The sequence below is a fragment of the Pelophylax lessonae genome, assembly GCF_965119305.1.
Source record: "Pelophylax lessonae genome assembly, chromosome: 8".
Classification (NCBI taxonomy): domain Eukaryota; kingdom Metazoa; phylum Chordata; class Amphibia; order Anura; family Ranidae; genus Pelophylax; species Pelophylax lessonae.
Window position 1 is genome coordinate 42,881,573 of NC_138775.1, and position 22,957 is coordinate 42,904,529.

General features: G+C 42.7%; 1 protein-coding gene across 12 annotated transcripts in view; it reads right to left on the reverse strand.

The window, feature by feature from the left end:
- Nucleotides 1–22,957, reverse strand: part of MITF (melanocyte inducing transcription factor) — a 386,463-nt gene that overhangs the window by 182,176 nt on the left and 181,330 nt on the right. The window contains exon 1 of one of the 12 annotated variants that reach the window (XM_082265304.1): nucleotides 14,446–14,560. The exons of 10 other annotated variants lie outside the window; for them this stretch is intronic. In XM_082265304.1, the coding sequence (XP_082121430.1) occupies nucleotides 14,446–14,486 (41 nt within the window). In that variant the 5' untranslated portion in view covers nucleotides 14,487–14,560. Of the gene's footprint in view, nucleotides 1–14,439; nucleotides 14,561–22,957 lie in introns of those variants that run through there. One more of the 12 variants, XM_082265303.1, reaches the window with a different exon arrangement.

A 22,957-nucleotide genomic window follows, 5' to 3' on the forward strand; every position in this document is an offset into this window, starting at 1 on the left:
TGTGGTCAGGTGAGACCAAAATTGAGCTCTTTGCCATTAACACGATTCTGTTTTTTCTTTTTACAATTTTAAGGGGTTTTTTTTTACATTTTTTTAAACAGCCCTTTGGGGGTTGGTGTAAAATCAGGGGTTTAAACTGACACCCAACATCTCAGTGAAAGAGATTGAGGACACAGATTCCTCAATCCCTTCTCTGCAGCCTCAGCTGCAGAGTGAATGTACAGTAAGCATTCTGTACAGGGATGTTGGTTCCAGTAACTGCACCCACTCCTGCTGCTCTGGGCCCACTGTTGAACTTATGAGGCCTGGGCCTGTACAGGAGGGCAGGTTCTACCCCCTTATTAGCAGACCTGATCATTAGTTTGCCATTAGTTTGACAAGTTCAACACAGGAGGAGAAGGGCTGTCCTACACCTTACACCAGGGCTTGACAAACCCCGGGCACCGGGTCGCATTGGCGACTAGAATTAGCGACCTGGCGCCTGGGGTGCCCTGCAGGAGGTGTCCTGTCCTTTTCCCAAGCAAATATCCAATGACAGAGCTGAAATCCCCACACCGATAGACGCAGCTTAAATGTTTGACTTGATATACCACAATTGGAAGATAATGCCAATATCATGCTTCCACTGGGAAGAGACATCCCAAGAGTCCACAATGTAAAAGAACTGCGCACAGGTGATCCTTACGACAATCCTTATTCCCAATGGGCCAAACAAAGAAGAGTCGTTATCTATGCTTCTCTCCTCACACCAAAGGACGCAGTTTACATGCATGACTTGATATACCACTATTGGAAGAGAACATCAATATCATGCTTCTACTGGCAAGAGACATCCCAAGAGTCCACAAGGTAAAAGAACAGCGCACAGGCGATCTTCGCAACGATCCTTATTCCCAATGGACAAAATTAGGATGGGTCGTTATCAATGTTCCTCGCCCTACACCGAAAGACACAGCTTTTATTTATGACTGCATACCGCCACTGGAAGAGAACACCAATATCATGTTTCTACTTGGAAGAGACATCAACAAGGTAAAAGAACAGCCCACAGGTGATCTTCGCAAAGACCCTTATGCCCAAAGGACCAAACTAGGACGGGTTGTTATCGGTGCTTCAGAAATAAACAGATTCAGAAGAGGTAACCACTGCGTCAACGAGACTTCCTCAGAGTGATCAAGTCTACATCAGAGAATCATCTTACAGCAGTGACAGTGTAACAACTTCTCAATTTACTACTGACACTCAGCAACAAGATTGGACTTCCAATAGGTGTCCAGCAATCTACTAATGCTGAGATCCTTCAAGGCAATACTGAGGTCCATCAATTCATGGACTGTGTGACTACAGACTCTAAGTCACCATCTATTTCGGTAGATGATACAGAGCTTCTCACAGTGAACCAGCTGCAACCTTAGGAGAGCTCTTTGGTTGATGGAATTACACTTGGCAATTGCAAACCTGTAATGTCACTTAACATGGAGAGTCCAAAGAAGAGTGCCAAGGACTTTGATTCCTCAATACTGCGAAGGAGACTAGCCTAAGCCATAAGATCCATCTTCCAAGGTTCATAGATGACATGACTAAGAGCTCAAGCAACACACCAAGAATCTTGTTAGCAGTTAGCCGCCTAGGAAATGTATCCCAGTCTTCTACTCCAACAAGAACAATCTCCACTTCACAACTAAGCAGAACCCCCTGAGAACAGAATCCACTTTCCAATTCAACCTCAAAGTGGGTATACATGGAGCCACCCATGGAGAAGGGACTTGATGCCTTCAAGAACTGTTTTAGGTATCAAGACACCAACATCAAGCTCATCCTGATGTTTTTTTTTTTTAACCCGTGGTGTGTGAACACACTCGAACTAACACCCAGTGCATAAAAAAATGCACACATGCAAATGTGAGACACACAAAAAGTGCACTGGGCGTACACATAGCCCTCCTCCGAAAAGGAAAGGCCCTGACCCTGATCCCCCGGGGCACAAGACTCCTGAGAGGGACTGAGGTACTCACTTGGTCCCACCTGGCCGAAACCAGGCAGACCCCGATCTCTGGGAGGACTGCCGAAACAGCCCACCACAAGTATTAGGTGGGGCTTCCCCGAAGGGATACCCCATGAGAGAGGGCAAACTAAGCCAGAAGGCCACCTCCACCCCCTCCCAAGACTTTCAGGGCAGGCCCGAGAACCTAAGCCCTACTAATCGTGCAGCAATAAAGCATACAATCACATAAAAAAAGACAAAATGTGAACACACAACACAAAAAGAGTGGGGAAGGGGAAGTGGAGAAGTGCAGGTTGTGTCAAGGTGTAGGACCTTGACAGGCCCCTTGGCCAGGAATAAAAAATTCCTCTGGACCCGGCCAAAAGGCCCGTCCAAAGAGGCAGGTGCGAAAAAAGGGTGTATGTGGTGCAGTGACCAAGGTGCCAAAAAATTCAAGGTGAACTGCGCCTCACTAGTGAGAATTATGGCACCCCTGGGCTGCCACCCCAGGGGCACGTACACCACGGGCTTCGGCCAGACCAGCGTAGCCTATCCCTACCAGCAGGCATCGGAACCTGGACGGCTTAGGGAGAGCCTACCTTCAACTGGGGACAAGCCTTTTGCAAGGCCAGATTCAACCCAGGAGTAAAGGCCCTCCCATCACCATCCTCATTCCTCAGCCAATTACATCCAGGAGTAATACTAACCGGCCTCTACGACAGACCGGCTTTCTTGCTCCCTTCAAACTGGTAAGAACAGATTATCCCATTCAAATCAGGAGGCGGCGGACCTTCCCAGCTTTCTCGGACATGACCTACTTTCCATACCCCAGTGACGTCCAGGCGCTCCGGATTTTGGTTATGCCGGTACTAGCTAAGGTCCATACCAACTGATAAGAACAGATACTACACTTGATCTTAGCTAAAAGGCTGAGAAGCAATGCTCATCCTGATGTTTCTGGACTTGAATATATATGTTTTGCATTTTCGTTTTTTTTTTTTTTTTAAGGTCCAAGGACAAGCCATCCATTATGGACTTACATTGGGTTATAGTTGAATCTTAAGATTTCAGGAAGAGAGTGTCCTGTCCTACTTAAATGTATTTTTTCTGTGATTTACACCACCAGTTGTTTACTTCTGTGATTTGGTATTTCCCTATGTTCTCCTATTCTGTTGAGTGCTAGTTAGGTTAGTTCTGGCTACACCTTCTCTGTTTCTTCCATGTTCCCTTGGTCATTTTTAGTACTTTGAGGAAAGCTTTGGAAAGTTATTGCCTTCGTACACTTTAAATACTGGAAAAAAAAAAACATAATCTGTGCTGCAATTAGCTGAAGTACAATTGTGTTGGATTTAACTTGTTGTCTTATTAACCTCCCTGGCGGTATGATTATGTCAGGAATTCTGTACCAAAAGCGGTACAATTTTTTGCATGGAAATTTGGCGTTATGTATTATAGGCCTACAATTCTTAGTAATTACTGACCTAAACCTGACCAAAACAAGACTCTAGTAGACATCCCAGATGTGATAAATTTGAAACACAAACGCATGAATTATAATCGAATCATTAATATAATTTTATTATATAATATATAATATACAATATATATATATATATATATATATATATATATATACATACACATATATATATACATATATATGTGCACATATATATATACATATATATGTGTATATATATATATATATATATATATATATATATGTGTGTATGTATATATATATATATATATATATATATATATATGTGTGTGTGTATATATATATATATATATATATGTGTGTGTGTGTATATATATATATATATATATATGTGTGTATATATATATATATATATATATATATATATATATATATATATATATATATATATATATATTATAATATAAATGTTATGTGTTTGTGTTTTGTGCAACATTTGAATTTCCCTCCCTAGTTCCGCTCCCATGCACCATTGCTGCTGCAGGGAACGGAACCAGGAAGTCATCACACCGACGGACGAGCGGCGGGGATCTCAGCTGGCGATCACAGCAATGGGAGATCATCGCTGGATCGCCAAGAGAAGGTAAGGGACAGCGCTGCACGCTCTGCACATCTACCCCGAGCGTGACTCAGGGATACCGATCCTAGCATAAAAAATCCACCCCGAGTCACGCTCGGGGATACCGCTAAGGGGGTTAAAGTGTTAAGCTGCCTGTGGATGATGTCAAGTCAGCAGGTGACCACAGTGTCCTGACAGACTGGATGTAAGGAGGTATGTCAATGCATAAAGTGGCATCTCAAACAGAACGCCTACAAAAAAAAGCTCTACCTGTCTCAAAAAACGATATACAAAGTATATGGGTACAAAGTTGTATGAAGAAGCCCAGGATAGCAATAAGTCTCCATTCACTCTTGAGGGTCGTGTATTCAGACAGTTTCACATTTTTTGTGCATTTTGCATGTTTTTCACCTGTTTGAGGAGCAATGTGCCATACAAGAGCCTCTGTGGGTCATGGTCGCATATTTTTGGCCCCATATGGGATTATCTGAAAAATGCACGTAACACGTGTTTTAATGCTAGACGCTCCCATTGAAGTCTATGGGGTTAAATACGCCCAAACCTGCCTGAAAAGAAGCTCCTTTACTTTTTTGAGGGCAAGGCGTCTGAGAGCACCAGGGGTAAACAGACACCTTTCAAAACAAAGGGATTTTTAACCACTTGAGCTCCAGAAGATTGCACCCCCTTTATGACCAGAGCATTTTTGGCTAATCAGCACTGCACTACTTTAAAGAGAAATTGCACGGTCATGCAACAATGTATGCAAATTACATTTTTTTTTTTTTGCTCAGAAATAAAGCTTTCTTTTGGTGGTATTTGAACACCACTGGGTTTGTTATTTTTTGCGATATCAACGAAAAAATCTTGAAAAAAAAAAAAACGATATTTTCTACTTTCTGTTATAAAACATATCTAAAAATAAAAAAAATTAATTTCTTAAAAAAAAAAAAAAAATGAGGCCAAAATGTATTCTGCTTTATGTCTTCGGGGGGTGGGGGGGGGGGATTCTAATAAGTGTATAATAATTGGTTTGTGTGAAAGCTATAGCATCTACAATTGATGGTAAATATACTGGAATTTACACAGGTAAGACACTATATAGGGGTTTATTTACTAAAGCTAGAGAGGGCAAAATTAGTCACAATTCTGCAAAGAAACCAATCAGCTTCTGACCTCAGCTTGTTTAATTAAGCATTAGCAATAAAACCTGGAAGCTGATTGGTTTCTATGCAGAATTGTGACTAATTTTGCCCTCTCTAACTTTAGTAAATAAACCTCTATACTGCTAAAGGTGGTGATCAGCAATTTATAGTGGGACTGGGACAGTGCGGCGAGCAATCTGACCCTCACAGACCCTTCCCGAGAGGTACACTAACTGACACTGACATCAATATTGACACTAATACAGTGATCAGATTTAACCACTTGACCTCCGGAAGATTTACCCCCCTTCATGACCAGGCCATTTTTTGCTATACGGCACTGCTTTATTTTAACTGATAATTGCTGGGTCATGCAACGCTGTACACAAATAACATTTATGTCCTTTTTTTCCAACAAATAGAGCTTTCTTTTGGTGGTATTTGATCATCACTGGGTTTTTAACCACTTCTGGACTGGAAGCATTTGCCCCCTTAATGAGCAGGCCCTATTTTGCGATTTCGGCACCGCGTTAATTTAACAGACAATTGCACGGTCGTGCGACGCTGTACCCAAATTAAATTTACGCCCTTTTTTTTCCACAAATAGAGATTTCTTTTGGTGGCATTTAATCACCTGTACGATTTTTGTTTTTTGCGCTATAAACAAAAAAAGAGCGACAATTTTGAAAAAAAAAAAAAAACAATATTTTTCACTTTCTGCTATATGAAATCCCCCCCAAAAAATTAAAAATCTAAATTTTTTAACATTTTAGGCCAATTTGTTTGCTGCTACATATTTTTGGTAAACAAAAATTACAATAAGTGTATTTTGATTGGTTTGCGCAAAAGTTATCACGTCTACTAACTACAGGAAAGATTTATGTCATTTTTATTGTTTTTTTTTTTTTTTTACTAGTAATGTCGGTGATCTGCAATTTTTTTGCAGGACTGCGACATTGCGGCGGACAGATCGGATCCCTAACTGACATTTTTGACACTTTTGGGGGGACCAGTGACATTACTACAGTAATCAGTGCTATAAATATGCACTGTTACTGTAATAATGACACTGGCAGGGAAGGGGTTAACCCTGTGGGTGATCAATGGGTTAAATGTGAGCCTAGGGGAGTGATTCTAACTGTAGGGGGGCATGGCTTGTGAAATGACCATAGAGACCTGTGATCCTATATAGAAGGATCACCTGAGCTCTGCGATTATTTCAGTGCTAAAAATATGCGGTGTTACTGTAATAATGACACTGTCAGGGAAGGGGTTAACCCTGTGGGTGATCAAGGGGTTAAATGTGAGCTTAGGGGAGTGATTCTAACTGTGGGGGGGGTGTGGCTTGTGAAATGACCCGTGCATCGGCTTCCCCGCTGCCAAGTGGGGGCGGGAGCGCGCCGCTGGCAGCACGCAGTCGCCCCCTGACTTCCTGCGCGCGACCGGCGTAGGTCTACGTCAATTTGCGCAGGAGAGCCACCCTGCTGCAGTAAAAAGGCGGCGGGTGGTCCGGAAACGTTGGAAATGTGGGAAGAATTCCGCTGTGACCGGGGCCTGAGATTTCTTTCTATCAGTCTTCTTGTATTTGGCAAGGCAAGCAATAAACAGAATTTTAGAGAAAATTAAAAATGTAAAACACGCTCCACCTGGGATTCAGGGACATTTCCAAGGACAGAGGCTGAAATCGGAGACAGTCCCTGGCAATCAGGAGCGGTCAGCAGTTATATTTGGAGGAGAAGAGATATGAAGTATAGGGGGGGGGGGTGAATAGAAGCAGAGCTAGGCAGGACATACAACTGTCACGTGTGAGTGGTAGGCATGTGTCACATGATGAAGGTGTAGCAGAGGCGTGCGAGGGGTGTGTGTGCCAATCGTGGAAGACATCAGAGCACAGCCAGACATTAACCAGCACAAACCGGGTCCTGCAGGTCTCATTCTCTGTAACTGTGACAAAAGCCAGCGTGCCCGCAGGTGTCTGCACCCACCCCCCGCCCGCCCTCCTCTGCCAGACCAATGTGCTGAATAATGAATATGAGATGTAGGAGTGCCAGGTGGGCCAGGCTGGTCCTCACATCTGCATGATATACATCAATTCCTGGAGTCATCGCTCCGTACCATGCGTGTAAAAGACACAAGACAAATATTCAGGGCGCTGTGCGAGTGCGGAGAGACACTTTTTTGCAACAGTATAAAATAAATCCTTAAAGAATACTTCTCCTTACAGAAATATGTAGGCTGCTGTTGACCTGCTTGCTGAAAATGCTAGTTGCTTGGCTGTTATGCCAACCTTCTTCAATACTTTCTAAATCACTGAGCTGGAACAAATATGCAGATCAGAAAAATGTACCTGTGTACTTGTTCTGCCGCCTAGCCTCCTTGGTTGCTAGGATGCAGGCAGCTCTTGCCAGTTAGTATCCTTGGTTGCTAGGACACAGGCGTATGACATGTGGGGGCAGCATATGCGCAGAATGACTGGCCTTCCGTGTTTCATTAATTCATGATTAGCTGCCAAGGTCATTCTTTGCATGCGTTGCCGCTGAATGAATATCGTACAGCTGCGTCCTAACAATCAAGAAGATTGGTGGCAGGGGCTGCCGGCATCCTAGCAACCAAGGAACCTAGATGGCAAGGGTCACCTCCATCCTAGCACCCAAGGGAATTAGCCCTTGTGTATTAGCAACCAAGGATGCAAGGAGACACAGGCAGTCCATGTCTTAGCAACCAAAGACACAAGGCAACATGGGCCGTTTCATCATGGCAGGATTCACCTATGTCTTAGCAACCTAGTATGGTAGATGGCAGTGATTGCCTGCGTTCTAGCAACCAAGGAGGCTAGGCAGCAGAGGCCGTTTGTGTATTAGCAACCAAAGATGCTATGTGGCAAAAGGCTACCTGCCTGCTAGCAACCAGGAACATGAGGCAGCAGGGGCCAACTTCATTCTAGCAATGAAGAAGGCTAGGCGGCAGGGGCCCTCTGTGTCCTAGCAACTAAGAATCCAAGAATGTAAGGTGGCCTAAGTCATCTGCATCCTAGCAACCAAGGACGTTCGGTGTCAGGGGTCACCTGTGTTCTAGCAACTAAAGAGGCTAGGCAGCAGGAGGCATTTGCGTCCTAGCAACTAAGGATGCTAGGTGGCAAGGACCGCATGCATCCTAGCAACCAAGGATACTAGGCAGCAGGAGCTGTGTCCTAGCAGCCAAGGACACAAGTTGGCAGGGGTCATCTGTGTCCTAGCAACTAAAGATAGGTGGAAAGGACCACCTGCATCTTAGTAACCAAGGACACTAGGTGCAATGAGCATGAGCCGCCTGTGTCCTAGCAACCAAAGATGCTTGATGGCCTGCGTCTTTGCAACCAAGGATGTTAGACATCAGAGGTCACCTGTGTTTTAAAAATCAAGGAGATTAGGGAGCAGGGGGCATCTGCATATTACTAACCAAGATGGGAAGGGCCTCCTGCATCCTAGCAACCAAGGATACCTGAACTAGGCAGATGGTGCGGTGTCCTAGCAACCAGGGATGCAAGGAGGCGGGGCCATCTGTGTTCTAGCAACCAAAGATAGGTGGAGAGGAACACCTGCATCTTAGCAACCAAGGACACTAGGCCGCATGAGCATGAGCCTCCTGTGTCCTAGCAACCAAAGATGCTTGAATGTGTATGTTTGCAACCAAGCATGTTAGACGTCAGGGGTCAACAACCAAGAAGATTAGGCAGCAGGGGGCATCTGCATATAACTAACCAAGATGGGAAGATGCATCCTAGCAACCAATCAGAGAGAACTGACACTTAGTGCTCTGGACTGAGACAAGTACACACTATAGAGAGATATGCTCTGTTCATATTTCATGTCTGAGATCTACAACCACTTTAACTTGTTAATTAATATTACAGTCGGGTCATTCACCAGCCTAAAATCTCTAAGGACCAATAGCAGTGAAAAAACAACCTTGCCACAGCCATGACACGGTGTGGGTGTCTCACTACTCTTGCTGTATTTTTTACAATGCTAAATGCATAAATACACAGAGGGTGAGCTATCTTCAAAATGTTACAATGTTTTAAAGTACACTGCAGCCGCCCCCCCCATAACGAGAAATCAGAGGATAATTCTTATTTTCCATCTCCACCCAAAACAGAAATATCAGATCATTGGGACACTGGCAGCTGTGCTAAAAATGACCCCGAGAATCGAACTGTTTATTATGGGCAATAGTGACAGTTCATCTTTCAGGCACTTTGGCAGATGAGACTCAGCCAGCGTTGCCCTGCGGTTGCTATTTCTGGAAGAGGGGACTTTGGAAATTCCAAGGCCAAACCAGTGTTACAACTCTCACCATTACATCACTGGAGACAGAGAATGCTTAGTAAATACAGACAAGACAATGGAAGAATTCAAAACATGACTACAGATTGACCTCCGCTACAATGATAGGAGGAATTAACACACCAATCACATAAATATCCTCCGACAGACGGGGAATTTTCCCTTCTATGAGCACCGTCACAGCGCACCCTACGCACCCTCCGCACCCTCCATACCCTCCGCACCCTCTGCCCCCTCCGCTCCCTCCGAACACTGCGCACCCTCTGCCCCCTCCGCACCCTCTGCCCCCTCCTCTGCACCCTCAACCCCTTCTGCCCCCTCCGTCCCTTCTGCCCCTCCACACCCTCTGCACCCTCTGCCCCCTCCGCACCCTCCACCCCCTCCGCACCCTCCACCCCCTCCGCACCCTCTGCCCCCTCCGCCCCCTCCGCACCCTCTGCCCCCTCCGCACCCTCTGCCCCCTCCGCACCCTCTGCCCCCTCCGCCCCCTCCGCACCCTCCTCCCCTTCTGCCCCCTCCACACCCTCTGCCCCCTCCGCACCCTCTGCCCCCTCCGCACCCTCTGCCCCCTCTGCCCCCTCCTATAATACCGTAACAGCAATATTATTATTAAGAATAATTAATTATGATTGTTATAATATCATATTAGGCCATATTAAGTCACACAAGTGTGAAAGGGGCCTATTCATTAATATTGTTATTATTATGCTATTTATTTATTTATTTTTTTTGCTAAATTAATACAAGCATAATAGCAACAATATATAATATTATTGTTATTAAAGTAGAACTATAGGCAATTATTTTTTTTTTTTTACATTTTGGATAGAAGAAGAGAATTTTATAACCCCTTGCAGATTTTTTATTTTTTTTCGCCATCTGAGTCCCATTGCGGAGATTTCCCTTCACTTCCTGTCCCATATCCAAACAGGAAGTGAGAGGAAATCCCTGCAACATAAGGGAATTATTTGGGGACCTCCAGGTCACCAGGATTAGTGTCCCCATTGGAAGATTTCCCCTCTATTACTTTTCTGGGGACAATCCATAATCGTCTGCTTTTCCTCGATGTTCCCCAGCAAGTCAAACCCGAGGAAGGAAGTGATTGTATGAAGATTGTGAGATGATTGTATTGTTGTTAGTTGTGTGATCACACGCAGTCCTTCATATCCCATTCTTCTCATCGGAGAATCTTCATACAATCACTTCCTTCCTCGGGTTTGATTTGCTGTGGAACATCGAGGCTAAGCAGACGATCGTTCCTCCGATTTTCTGATTGTACAATCACCTTTCTGCTGGCCACACACACGGCAATCTTCCTGCCCCATCTCCTGGAAGGTTAGCGGTAAATATGTCATGGGAGAAGATGAGATGATTGGATATAAATTGCTGGGATTGTGTCGGTTGGCAGCACACACTCTCCCGCCCACATTGGAGAGACTCGTCGTGTGATTGGACAGGTGAGGTTGCATGACAAGTCTCAGCCTATTGTCGGCGATGGCTTTGATCACATCGATTTGAAAAATTAGTTCCTGCGTGACTTCTGGCGATTCTGGGTGCGGCCCCAATAGACGCACAGATCTTCCAAGTCACACTGACATCGGGAGATTTCACATGAAGTCACACAATGTGAACGGGGGCTAAAGCTGACCATACACTCTCCAATCTGATTGTACAATCTCCTATAGACTTACCAAAGCCACCTAATATGAGAATAAAGATAAACAATCAATCCAAATTCTATGGAATCAGACAGATCTTTGCATCACATGGAAGATCGATAGGATATTGTACAGTGTATGGCCAGCTTACCAAAGATTGTCCAATCGCCTGCTTAGATCTACCGATATCGATGTTGTAGAAGGGCGTACAATTCGATTCCAGGTATGATCACAGGTGACATTACTTGTCAGCAAATCTAGAGTAGATTGTACAACCAGGTACAACATGTGTGGCCTTCTATACAATCTCGTCTTACAGTCCAGGTCTGCGCTGTTTTAATTAGAAGATTATTTTCATTTTTGTACCCTTCAACCTACATTTAGCAGATTGTACAATCAGTCCATATCTTATGGCCAGTCTAAAGAGATGACCATACAAACTACAATCTGACTGTACAATCTATCTGTACAATCTCTGTACAATCAGTCCATATTGTACAACCATTCTAAAGAGATCACCATACACGTTACAATCTGAGTGTACAATCTGTGTACAATCTATCTGTACAATCTCTGTACAATCTGACTGTACAATCTCTGTACAATCTCTGTACAATCTATCTGTACAATCTGACTGTACAATCTATCTATACAATCTATCTGTTCAATCTCTGTACAATCTGACTGTACAATCTCTGTACAATCTATCTGTACAATCTCTGTACAATCTGACTGTACAATCTCTGTACAATCAACATTAGATCTACCAAAACGATGTAACATGAGCACCTGGCTGGAAGTCTACAAGCAATCTCCATCCAATCAAGCAGTCATTTGTGCCACATAGTTGATGGTAGATCAGATAAAGCAGATTGTACAATCAGATTGCAATGTGTATAGTGATTGTACAATCTCCTGTAGGTCTTCAGTCAACAACGTAGTACAAGGAGCTCCATGATGTGATATTATTTGAATGCATTGTTTAGGTTTGTCCTCATATTATAGAGTATTAGTAACTTGAAAGCTGGCCATACACTATACAATCTGATTGTACAATCTCCTTCAGATTTACCAAAACAATGCAATGTGAGGACAAACGTTCAAATCCATTCCCATAGTAACAGAATAGACCGGCCCTTCTACTATATAGATGACGGTAGACCTAAAGGAGATTGTACAATCAGATTGTATGGTGTATGGCCAGCCTTATGCATCAGATCAGACAGACTCTTGTACTACATAGTTGATGGTAGATCTAAAGGAGATTGTACAATTAGATTGCATGGTGTATGGCCACACAGACAAACTCTTGCACTACACTGTTGACGGTAGATCTAAAGCAAATTGTACAATCAGATTGTATGGTGTACAGACAGACTCTTGCACTACATTGTTGATGGTAGATCTAAAGGAGATTGTACAATCTTCATTAGATCTACCATCATCGATATAGTAGAAGGGCCGGCCTAATCTATTACTATGGGAATGGATTGTGTACGTTTGTCCTCACATTACATTGTTTTGGTAAATCGGAAGGTGATTGTACAATCAGATTGTATAGTGTATGATCAGTCTAAGGTTGACCATACACAATACAATCTGATTGTACAATCTCCTATAAATATACCATCAACATTGTAGTGCAAGAGCCTGCCTGATCTGATGCATAAGGCTGGCCACACACCATACAATCTGATTGTACAATCTTCCTTAGATCTACCATTGACTATGTAATACAAGGGTCTGATTTAATGGGATGCTTATTGAACCGATTGTTTAGGTTTGTCCTCATTTTACATAGTTTTGGTAAATCTAAAGTAGATTGCACAATCAGATTGTATGGTAAATGCGTTAGGCTGGCCATACACCATGCAATCTGATTGTACAATCTCCTTTAGATCTGCATGTAGTGCAAGGGCCGGCCTGATTGTATACCAGTGCAATGAATGCTTTAGGCTTGTTCTACATAGTTATGGTAAATCGGAAAGGTGATTGTACAATCAGATTGTATAGTGTATGGTCAGTCTAAGTCTGACCATACACAATACAATCTGATTGTACAATATCCTTTAAATATACCATGAACTTTGTAGTGCCAGAGCCTGCCTGATCTGATGCATAAGGCCATACAATTGTACAATCTTCTTTATATCTACCGTCAACTGTATAATACAAGGTATTAGGCTAATCCTGGGACACAAGGCTGATCCTGATTGGATATTTATTGAACAGATTGTTTAGGTTTGTCCACATATTACATAGTTATGGTAAGTCTGAAGGAGATTGTACAATCAGATTGTATGGTAAAGCGTGGCTGGCCATACACCATGCAATCTGATTGTACAATCTCCTTGAGACTTACCATAACTATGTAGGACAAGTGTAAAGCATTCATTGCACTGGTATCCAATCAGGCCGGCCCTTGCACTACATGCAGTTCTAAAGGAGATTGTACAATCAGATTGCATGGTGTATGGCTGGGCATGCTTTTCCATACAATCTGATTGTACAATCTCCCTTACATCTACTGTCAGCTATAAAGTACAAGGACTTGTCTGATACCAGTGCAATAAATGCTGTAGGCTTGTCCTATACAATCATAGTAAGTCTAAAGGATATTGTACAATCAGATTGCATGGTGTATGGCTGGGCATGCTTTTCCATACAATCTGATTGTACAATCTCCTTTAGACTTACTATGATTGTATAGGACAAACCTACAGCATTTATTGCACTGGTATCAGACGGGTCCTTGTACTTTATAGCTGACAGTAGATGTCAGGGAGATTGTACAATCAGATTGAATGGTGTATGGCCGGCCACGGCCACAATCTGATTGTACAATCTCCTTCAGACTTACCATAATTATATAGGACAAGGCTAAAGCATTGATTGCACTGTTATCAGATGGATCCTTGTACTATGTAGCTGTCGGTAGATGTAAGGGAGATTGTACAATCAGATTGCATGGTGTATGGCCAGCCGTAGATGAATTTGCATGCAGAAATACTCGTCCTGGCAGCGTGCGATCGTCCGATTATCTTCAGATGGCAAAATAAACTTTGAAAATATTAAGTTCAAAAAACATATTTGGATGATAAAATGGTTTTGAATATTTTAGATTTGGTGCAAAAATAAGGTAAAAAAAGACAAAACGATATTTCATATCGAATGTCCCGAAAACTCCCCAACCCCCAATTCCCCCCTGGGATGGACCCCCCATAGGAGGTGACCCCTCCTATAGGTAGTGCAGTCAGCATCAGGACTTACCGGTACAGAGGAGGGGGGCGGAACATCTGCACCCCCAGTGTCTCCATGGCTCTGATTGGATCCTTCTCTCCCCCTGCCAGGTGTAGTGTGAGCCCTTGGAGGCCACTGAATGTCACACTGAGCTGTGTCACCAGGGGGAGGGGCCTCCTCCACCCTAGCAACTCCAATCCGGAGAGAGCTCCTCCGTCACTCAGCTACGACACACACACCTGTTCTATCCAGACCCTACCTGGGGCCCCCCACAACCTTGGGGGCCGGCATAGCAAGGGCAACAGCTGGCAGAGGACACGCCCACTCCTCTGTCTGCAGCTGGAGGAAGGAGAGCGAAAGGGAAAGCTGAGAGAGAGAAGAGGGGGAGGGGGAGGGGGGGAGGAATCCCCTCCACAGGAGACTCCGCTCATCACATCCCCCGCTCTGTATTCCTCCCCATCAACTGCGCCTATAGGATTGTGTATATGGGATTGTATGGTTGGGGAGGGTATAGGATTGTGTATATGGGATTGTATGGTTGGGGAGGGTGTAGGATTGTGTATATGGGATTGTATGGTTGGGGAGGGTATAGGATTGTGTATATGGGATTGTATGGTTGGGGAGGGTATAGGATTGTGTATATGGGATTGTATGGTTGGGGAGGGTATAGGATTGTGTATATGGGATTGTATGGTTGGGGAGGGTATAGGATTGTGTATATGGGATTGTATGGTTGGGGAGGGTATAGGATTGTGTATATGGGATTGTATGGTTGGGGAGGGTGTAGGATTGTGTATATGGGATTGTATGGTTGGGGAGGGTATAGGATTGTGTATATGGGATTGTATGGTCGGGGAGGGTATAGGATTGTGTATATGGGATTGTATGGTTGGGGAGGGTATAGGATTGTGTATATGGGATTGTATGGTCGGGGAGGGTATAGGATTGTGTATATGGGATTGTATGGTTGGGGAGGGTATAGGATTGTGTATATAGGATTGTATGGTTGGGGAGGGTATAGGATTGTGTATATAGGATTGCATGGTTGGGGAGGGTATAGGATTGTGTATATAGGATTGCATGGTTGGGGAGGGTATAGGATTGTGTATATGGGATTGTATGGTCGGGGAGGGTATAGGATTGTGTATATAGGATTGTATGGTTGGGGAGGGTATAGGATTGTGTATATGGGATTGTATGGTTGGGGAGGGTATAGGATTGTGTATATGGGATTGTATGGTTGGGGAGGGTATAGGATTGTGTATATAGGATTGTATGGTTGGGGAGGGTATAGGATTGTGTATATGGGATTGTATGGTTGGGGAGGGTATAGGATTGTGTATATGGGATTGTATGGTTGGGGAGGGTATAGGATTGTGTATATGGGATTGTATGGTTGGGGAGGGTGTAGGATTGTGTATATGGGATTGTATGGTTGGGGAGGGTATAGGATTGTGTATATGGGATTGTATGGTTGGGGAGGGTATAGGATTGTGTATATGGGATTGTATGGTCGGGGAGGGTATAGGATTGTGTATATGGGATTGTATGGTTGGGGAGGGTATAGGATTGTGTATATGGGATTGTATGGTTGGGGAGGGTATAGGATTGTGTATATGGGATTGTATGGTTGGGGAGGGTATAGGATTGTGTATATAGGATTGTATGGTTGGGGAGGGTATAGGATTGTGTATATAGGATTGCATGGTTGGGGAGGGTATAGGATTGTGTATATAGGATTGCATGGTTGGGGAGGGTATAGGATTGTGTATATGGGATTGTATGGTCGGGGAGGGTATAGGATTGTGTATATAGGATTGTATGGTTGGGGAGGGTATAGGATTGTGTATATGGGATTGTATGGTTGGGGAGGGTATAGGATTGTGTATATAGGATTGTATGGTTGGGGAGGGTATAGGATTGTGTATATAGGATTGTATGGTTGGGGAGGGTATAGGATTGTGTATATGGGATTGTATGGTTGGGGAGGGTATAGGATTGTGTATATAGGATTGTATGGTTGGGGAGGGTATAGGATTGTGTATATAGGATTGTATGGTCGGGGAGGGTGTAGGATTGTGTATATAGGATTGTATGGTTGGGGAGGGTATAGGATTGTGTATATGGGATTGTATGGTTGGGGAGGGTATAGGATTGTGTATATAGGATTGTATGGTTGGGGAGGGTATAGGATTGTGTATATGGGATTGTATGGTCGGGGAGGGTATAGGATTGTGTATATGGGATTGTATGGTTGGGGAGGGTATAGGATTGTGTATATGGGATTGTATGGTTGGGGAGGGTATAGGATTGTGTATATGGGATTGTATGGTCGGGGAGGGTATAGGATTGTGTATATGGGATTGTATGGTTGGGGAGGGTATAGGATTGTGTATATAGGATTGTATGGTTGGGGAGGGTATAGGATTGTGTATATAGGATTGTATGGTTGGGGAGGGTATAGGATTGTGTATATAGGATTGTATGGTTGGGGAGGGTATAGGATTGTGTATATGGGATTGTATGGTTGGGGAGGGTATAGGATTGTGTATATGGGATTGTATGGTTGGGGAGGGTATAGGATTGTGTATATGGGATTGTATGGTTGGGGAGGGTATAGGATTGTGTATATGGGATTGTATGGTTGGGGAGGGTATAGGATTGTGTATATGGGATTGTATGGTTGGGGAGGGTATAGGATTGTGTATATGGGATTGTATGGTTGGGGAGGGTATAGGATTGTGTATATGGGATTGTATGGTTGGGGAGGGTATAGGATTGTGTATATAGGATTGTATGGTCGGGGAGGGTATAGGATTGTGTATATGGGATTGTATGGTTGGGGAGGGTATAGGATTGTGTATATAGGATTGTATGGTTGGGGAGGGTATAGGATTGTGTATATAGGATTGTATGGTTGGGGAGGGTATAGGATTGTGTATATGGGATTGTATGGCTGGGTGTACAATATCGCTTCTTTTTATTTTATATTGGTTGAGTCAGATGGACTGGTGTCTTTTGTCAACCTCCGTAACTCCACATCCCCCGCTCCTCCATCTACTCATCTAACATACATGTCACCAATACCACTATCAACACACAACACATGACACACAGCATAATATAACACACAACACAACACACAGTATAACATAACACACAACATAACACACAATATAACATAACACACAATACAACATGACACACACAGTATAACATAACACACAACACAACATAACACACAGTATAACATAACACACAGTATAATATAACATACAACATGACACACAGTATACCATAACACACAATATCACATAGCATAGGTCATCTCACTATGAACATAGAATACATAACCATGGGACATCACACAATATGACATGACATACATTATATAACATAACACAACACCACAACACACAACACAATAACATGACATGACATAATGTTACAATAACACACAACACAAAACATAACATGACATGATATAAAGTTTTATAACACAACACCACTACACAATAACATAACATAACATGACGTAAGGTTATACAACACAATAACATGACATAACATAACAGGACATGACACAAAGTTATATAACACAACATAATAACACAAAAAGAGTGTAAGCTCTAAGGAGCAGGGCCCTCTAATTCCTCCTGTATTGAATTGTAGTGTAAATGTATTGTCTTCCTTCATATTGTAAAGCGATGCACAAACTGTTGGCGCTATATAAATCCTGTATAATAATAATAATGACACCACAACATGATAACATAACATGGCACAAAGTTATACAACACAATACAATAACATGACATGACAAAGAAATGATATAACACAATACAATAACATACAACACAATAACACAACAAAAGAACATGACATGATATAAAGTTTTATAACACAACATCACAACACAATAACATGACATAATGTTATACAACACAATACAATAACATACAACACAATAACATGACATGACACAACATAAGAGGACATGACACAAAGTTATATAACACAACATAATAATACAAAAAGATTGTAAGCTTGTTAGGGCAGTCTGATTCCTCCTGTATTGAATTGTATTGTAACTGTATTGTCTGCCCTCATGTTGTAAAGCGCTGTGCAAACTGTTGGTGCTATATAAATCCTGTATAATAATAATAACACAACAACACAATAACAATACATGATCGGAAACGCTCTGTCCTCCTCTATGATATTGGAAAGCGATAAGCATACATCACTTCCGGTTTCTCTGGAACCATTTTTAATAATGGAAAGCATTTGATTGCACAGATCTTGGTGGCATCAAATGTTTTTAAGTGCAGAAGAGGGGTTTGGGGTCCTACAGACCCCCGATCCCTCCATATAGAGTACCTGTCACTGCCTATTACTGTCACAAGGGATGTTTATTTTGTGACATGAACAATTGCAACACCCACCAGTTTATTCTCTAACTAATTTTCTAGCAAAAAAGAAAAGTTGAAGTCGCTATGAAGTCCCTTTCATTTTTAAAAGCCCCAGAGACATTCTTAAAAGCACCTCTGGCTAATAAAAACATCAACCTTATTGTTTCCATCCTGGGGGAAAATATATATTTGTTTATCATTACAAATAGATTTCCATGAGGGACAAGTAGATTGGGACCCGGATTTATCCCCTGGAAAGATGTTTTTTTTTTTTAAAACATCCACACCCCTGAACCATGTGACAAAACTTAACATGACATACCATGACATCACATACCATGACATCACATGACATCACATGACATACCATGACATCACATACCATGACATCACATCACATGACATACCATGACATCACATAACATGACATACCATGACATCACATAACATGACATCACATACCATGACATCACATGACATTCCATGACATCACATAACATGACATCACATACCATGACATCACATGACATTCCATGACATCACATACCATGACATCGCATAACATGACATACCATGACATCACATACCATGACATCACATAACATGACATACCATGACATCACATAACATGACATGACATACCATGACATCACATACCATGACATGACATACCATGACATCACATACCATGACATCACATAACATGACATACCATGACATCACATACCATGACATCACATAACATGACATACCATGACATCACATAACATGACATCACATACCATGACATCACATGACATTCCATGACATCACATACCATGACATCACATCTAATGACATCACATAACATGACATACCATGACATCACATAACATGACATACCATGACATGACATACCATGACATCACATAAAAACATGATATACCATGACATCACATACCATCACATCACATAACATGATCTACCATGACATCACATAACATGACATACCATGACATCACATACCATCACATCTCATGGCATACCATGATATCACATATCATGACATACCATGACATAATATATGACATACCATGACATCACATAATAACATGATATACCATGACATCATATAACATAACATCACATAATAAGAAATACCATAACATCGCATAACATGACCTACCATGACATCACATAACATGACCTACCATGACAACACATAACATGACATATCATGACATCACATACCATGACATCACATAACATGACATACCATGACATCACATGGCATACCATGATATCACATAACATGACCTACCATGACATCACATAACATGACATACCATGACATCACATACCATGACATCACATAACATGACATACCATGACATCACATAACATGACATACCATGACATCACATACCATGACATCACATAACATGACATACCATGACATCACATGGCATACCATGATATCACATAACATGACCTACCATGACATCACATAACATGACTTACCATGAAATCACATAACATGACATATCATGACATCACATAACATGACATATCATGACATCACATACCATGACATCACATAACATGACATACCATGACATCACATGGCATACCATGGTATCACATAACATGACATACCATGACATCACATGGCATACCATGGTATCACATAACATGACATACCATGACATCACATTACATACCATGACATGACATCACATAACATGACATACCATACCATCACATATCATGATATCCCATGACATCACATACCATGACATACCATGACATCCCATGACATCACATACCATGACATACCATGACATCACATAACATGACATACCATACAATCACATACCATGACATCACATAACAATGAAAATCTATCTCATCCCTATGTAACATAGATATGTATTGGGGAGTTTACTGTAATTAGTGGCAGAAGTGCGACAGGAAAAGAAGCTCCTTCCCCCTTCCGGGCAATAAGCTTTGTGCAATGCGGTTCCTTGCGATTTATTCCATGACAATCAAGGCAAAGCAGCATCACGTTTAGGTGGCATTAAAAATGATCGGCACCCAAACATGTGTGGTGCAGTCTGCTACTATTTCAGTGCGATTTGGAATCAGGGACAGCATTGCAGCGATCCTGCCTGAGATCCCAAACCAGCAGAAGTGAATGGAGCCCAATGGGCGGCTCTATGCACATTTTTCGCCCAAAAGAATCTCGCTCTCCTTTTAAGGCGACAAGCTTCGCACAATTTTTAAACACGCAATTGCAATGTTGTTCTGTCATGCGACAGTCACAGCAGATTCGCAGACTTTTTGGGGTGCCATTAGTAATACTGCCACTCAAACGTGTATCACAAATGTTGCCACGATTTTGAAATGACAGAAAAATCTGTCCTTTGTAGTAACAACAGCTCAGCGTCACAGCGTGTTCTATTTCAAATGTGGCTTTATGCATTGACATACCTTCTTAGACCCAGTCTGTCCTGCTGACTTGGCATAATCCACAAGCAGCTTAACTCTTCAAGACACAGAAGTTGAATCCAATGCAATTTTACTTTAGCTAATTGCAGTACACAGGATGATTTTCTAGTCTTTTGAAGCATTTGAAGACCATTACTTTCCTAAGCCCTGTGCTACCACTGACTGAGAGAACATAGAAAAAGCAAGGAGGGTCTAGCTAGGACTAAACTAACTAGCACTAAACAGCAGGGGAATACAGCCGAAGATACCAAATAACATAGTAAACAAGTTGCAGTACCCCAAAACCTCCACTAGATGCCAGAATGCTACTGAACAATAATAGCCTGATGCAGTTCAATGCAAGACAGAACAATTATTTAAAAGTGGGGTAGAACAGAGTGGATTATAAATACTGAAATACCAAACTTAGAAGCATCAGCAAAGGTCCAATTCATCCAGGACATAGGGGGGGGGGGGGGATTTATCAAGGCTGGTGCACACAGAATCTGGAGCAGCTGGGCATAGTAACCAATCAGCTTTGGCCCCATTTTCACATTCTGGCAAGGATGAAAAGGGGCAGGTGGGGGGCCCCATTGAAAGCAATGAGAGCCTGACAGCGCCCACCAGTGTTGGGGGCACGTAATAACTCATGCAGTTATTACCTGCGAATGATCGCCCCCTAGATGCAGATGTTGTCTGGCTCCTATTTGTAAATGAAAGATAGAAGCTGAATGGGCGTCATGCTCCAGATTCTGGCTGCTCCAGTTTTGATACACTCCCCTCAGGGCTTGTTCACATGTGCAGTAGCCCTTGCCACACCTCTGAAAAACGATCCATTATCAATGGCTTTTCAGAGGGTGTTTGACAGGAGGCGATATGTCTGCCTGTTTTAACCCTTTAAAATGTATAACCACCTTTGCAAGGAGGTAATGGTACGGCCCATACACCTAAATGGGTTGCATTCAGCACCGCACACCGAATGAAACATGCGGTTTAATTTTTAGCATGCCTGCAGAGCATCGAGGCCACAGCATTTGTACAGCCCTGAGCGGCTGCATGCCCTTCTTGGTGGCCAATTGTGAGGAGGCTTAACCTCCTGCTTTTACCACCCCTTGGCCACCGGTGTGAACGAGCCCTAGGACTCCGTTCACTTCTAGGCGTGATTCTGTCCGCGATCCCAAATCACCGCAAATTGCGGGACGCGCTTTCAATCCCTGTCACTTCCGATTGCCCTCCAATCGCTGCGGGATTTTGCCACTATTGTCGCCTGAAGGAAACCTGGTAAAATCACACAGACAGAATTGCGGGATGTCTGTTGCTCTAAAGAAGTTCTGTTTATGCGATTGTACCGCGATTCATCAGGCGGAATTGGGGTGCCACTGGAAGTAACAGGGATTGCAAGCCTGTCCCATAATTTGCGGTGATTCTAGATCATGGGCAGATTTGCGCAGATTCCGCCCGCGATCCAGATTACCTAGATGTGAACTGAGCCTTTTTCCAGTCTGATCAGAAAAAGAATAACAAAAATAAATTATATTAAGAAAAATAGTGGAAAAACCACTAAGTCAGGCGCAGTGATAGGCAAATCAAGTATAGATAACCACCCTAGATCAATAACTCATCTAAAATTAGATGTGGATCAATAACCAAAATGTAATGAAACACAGCAA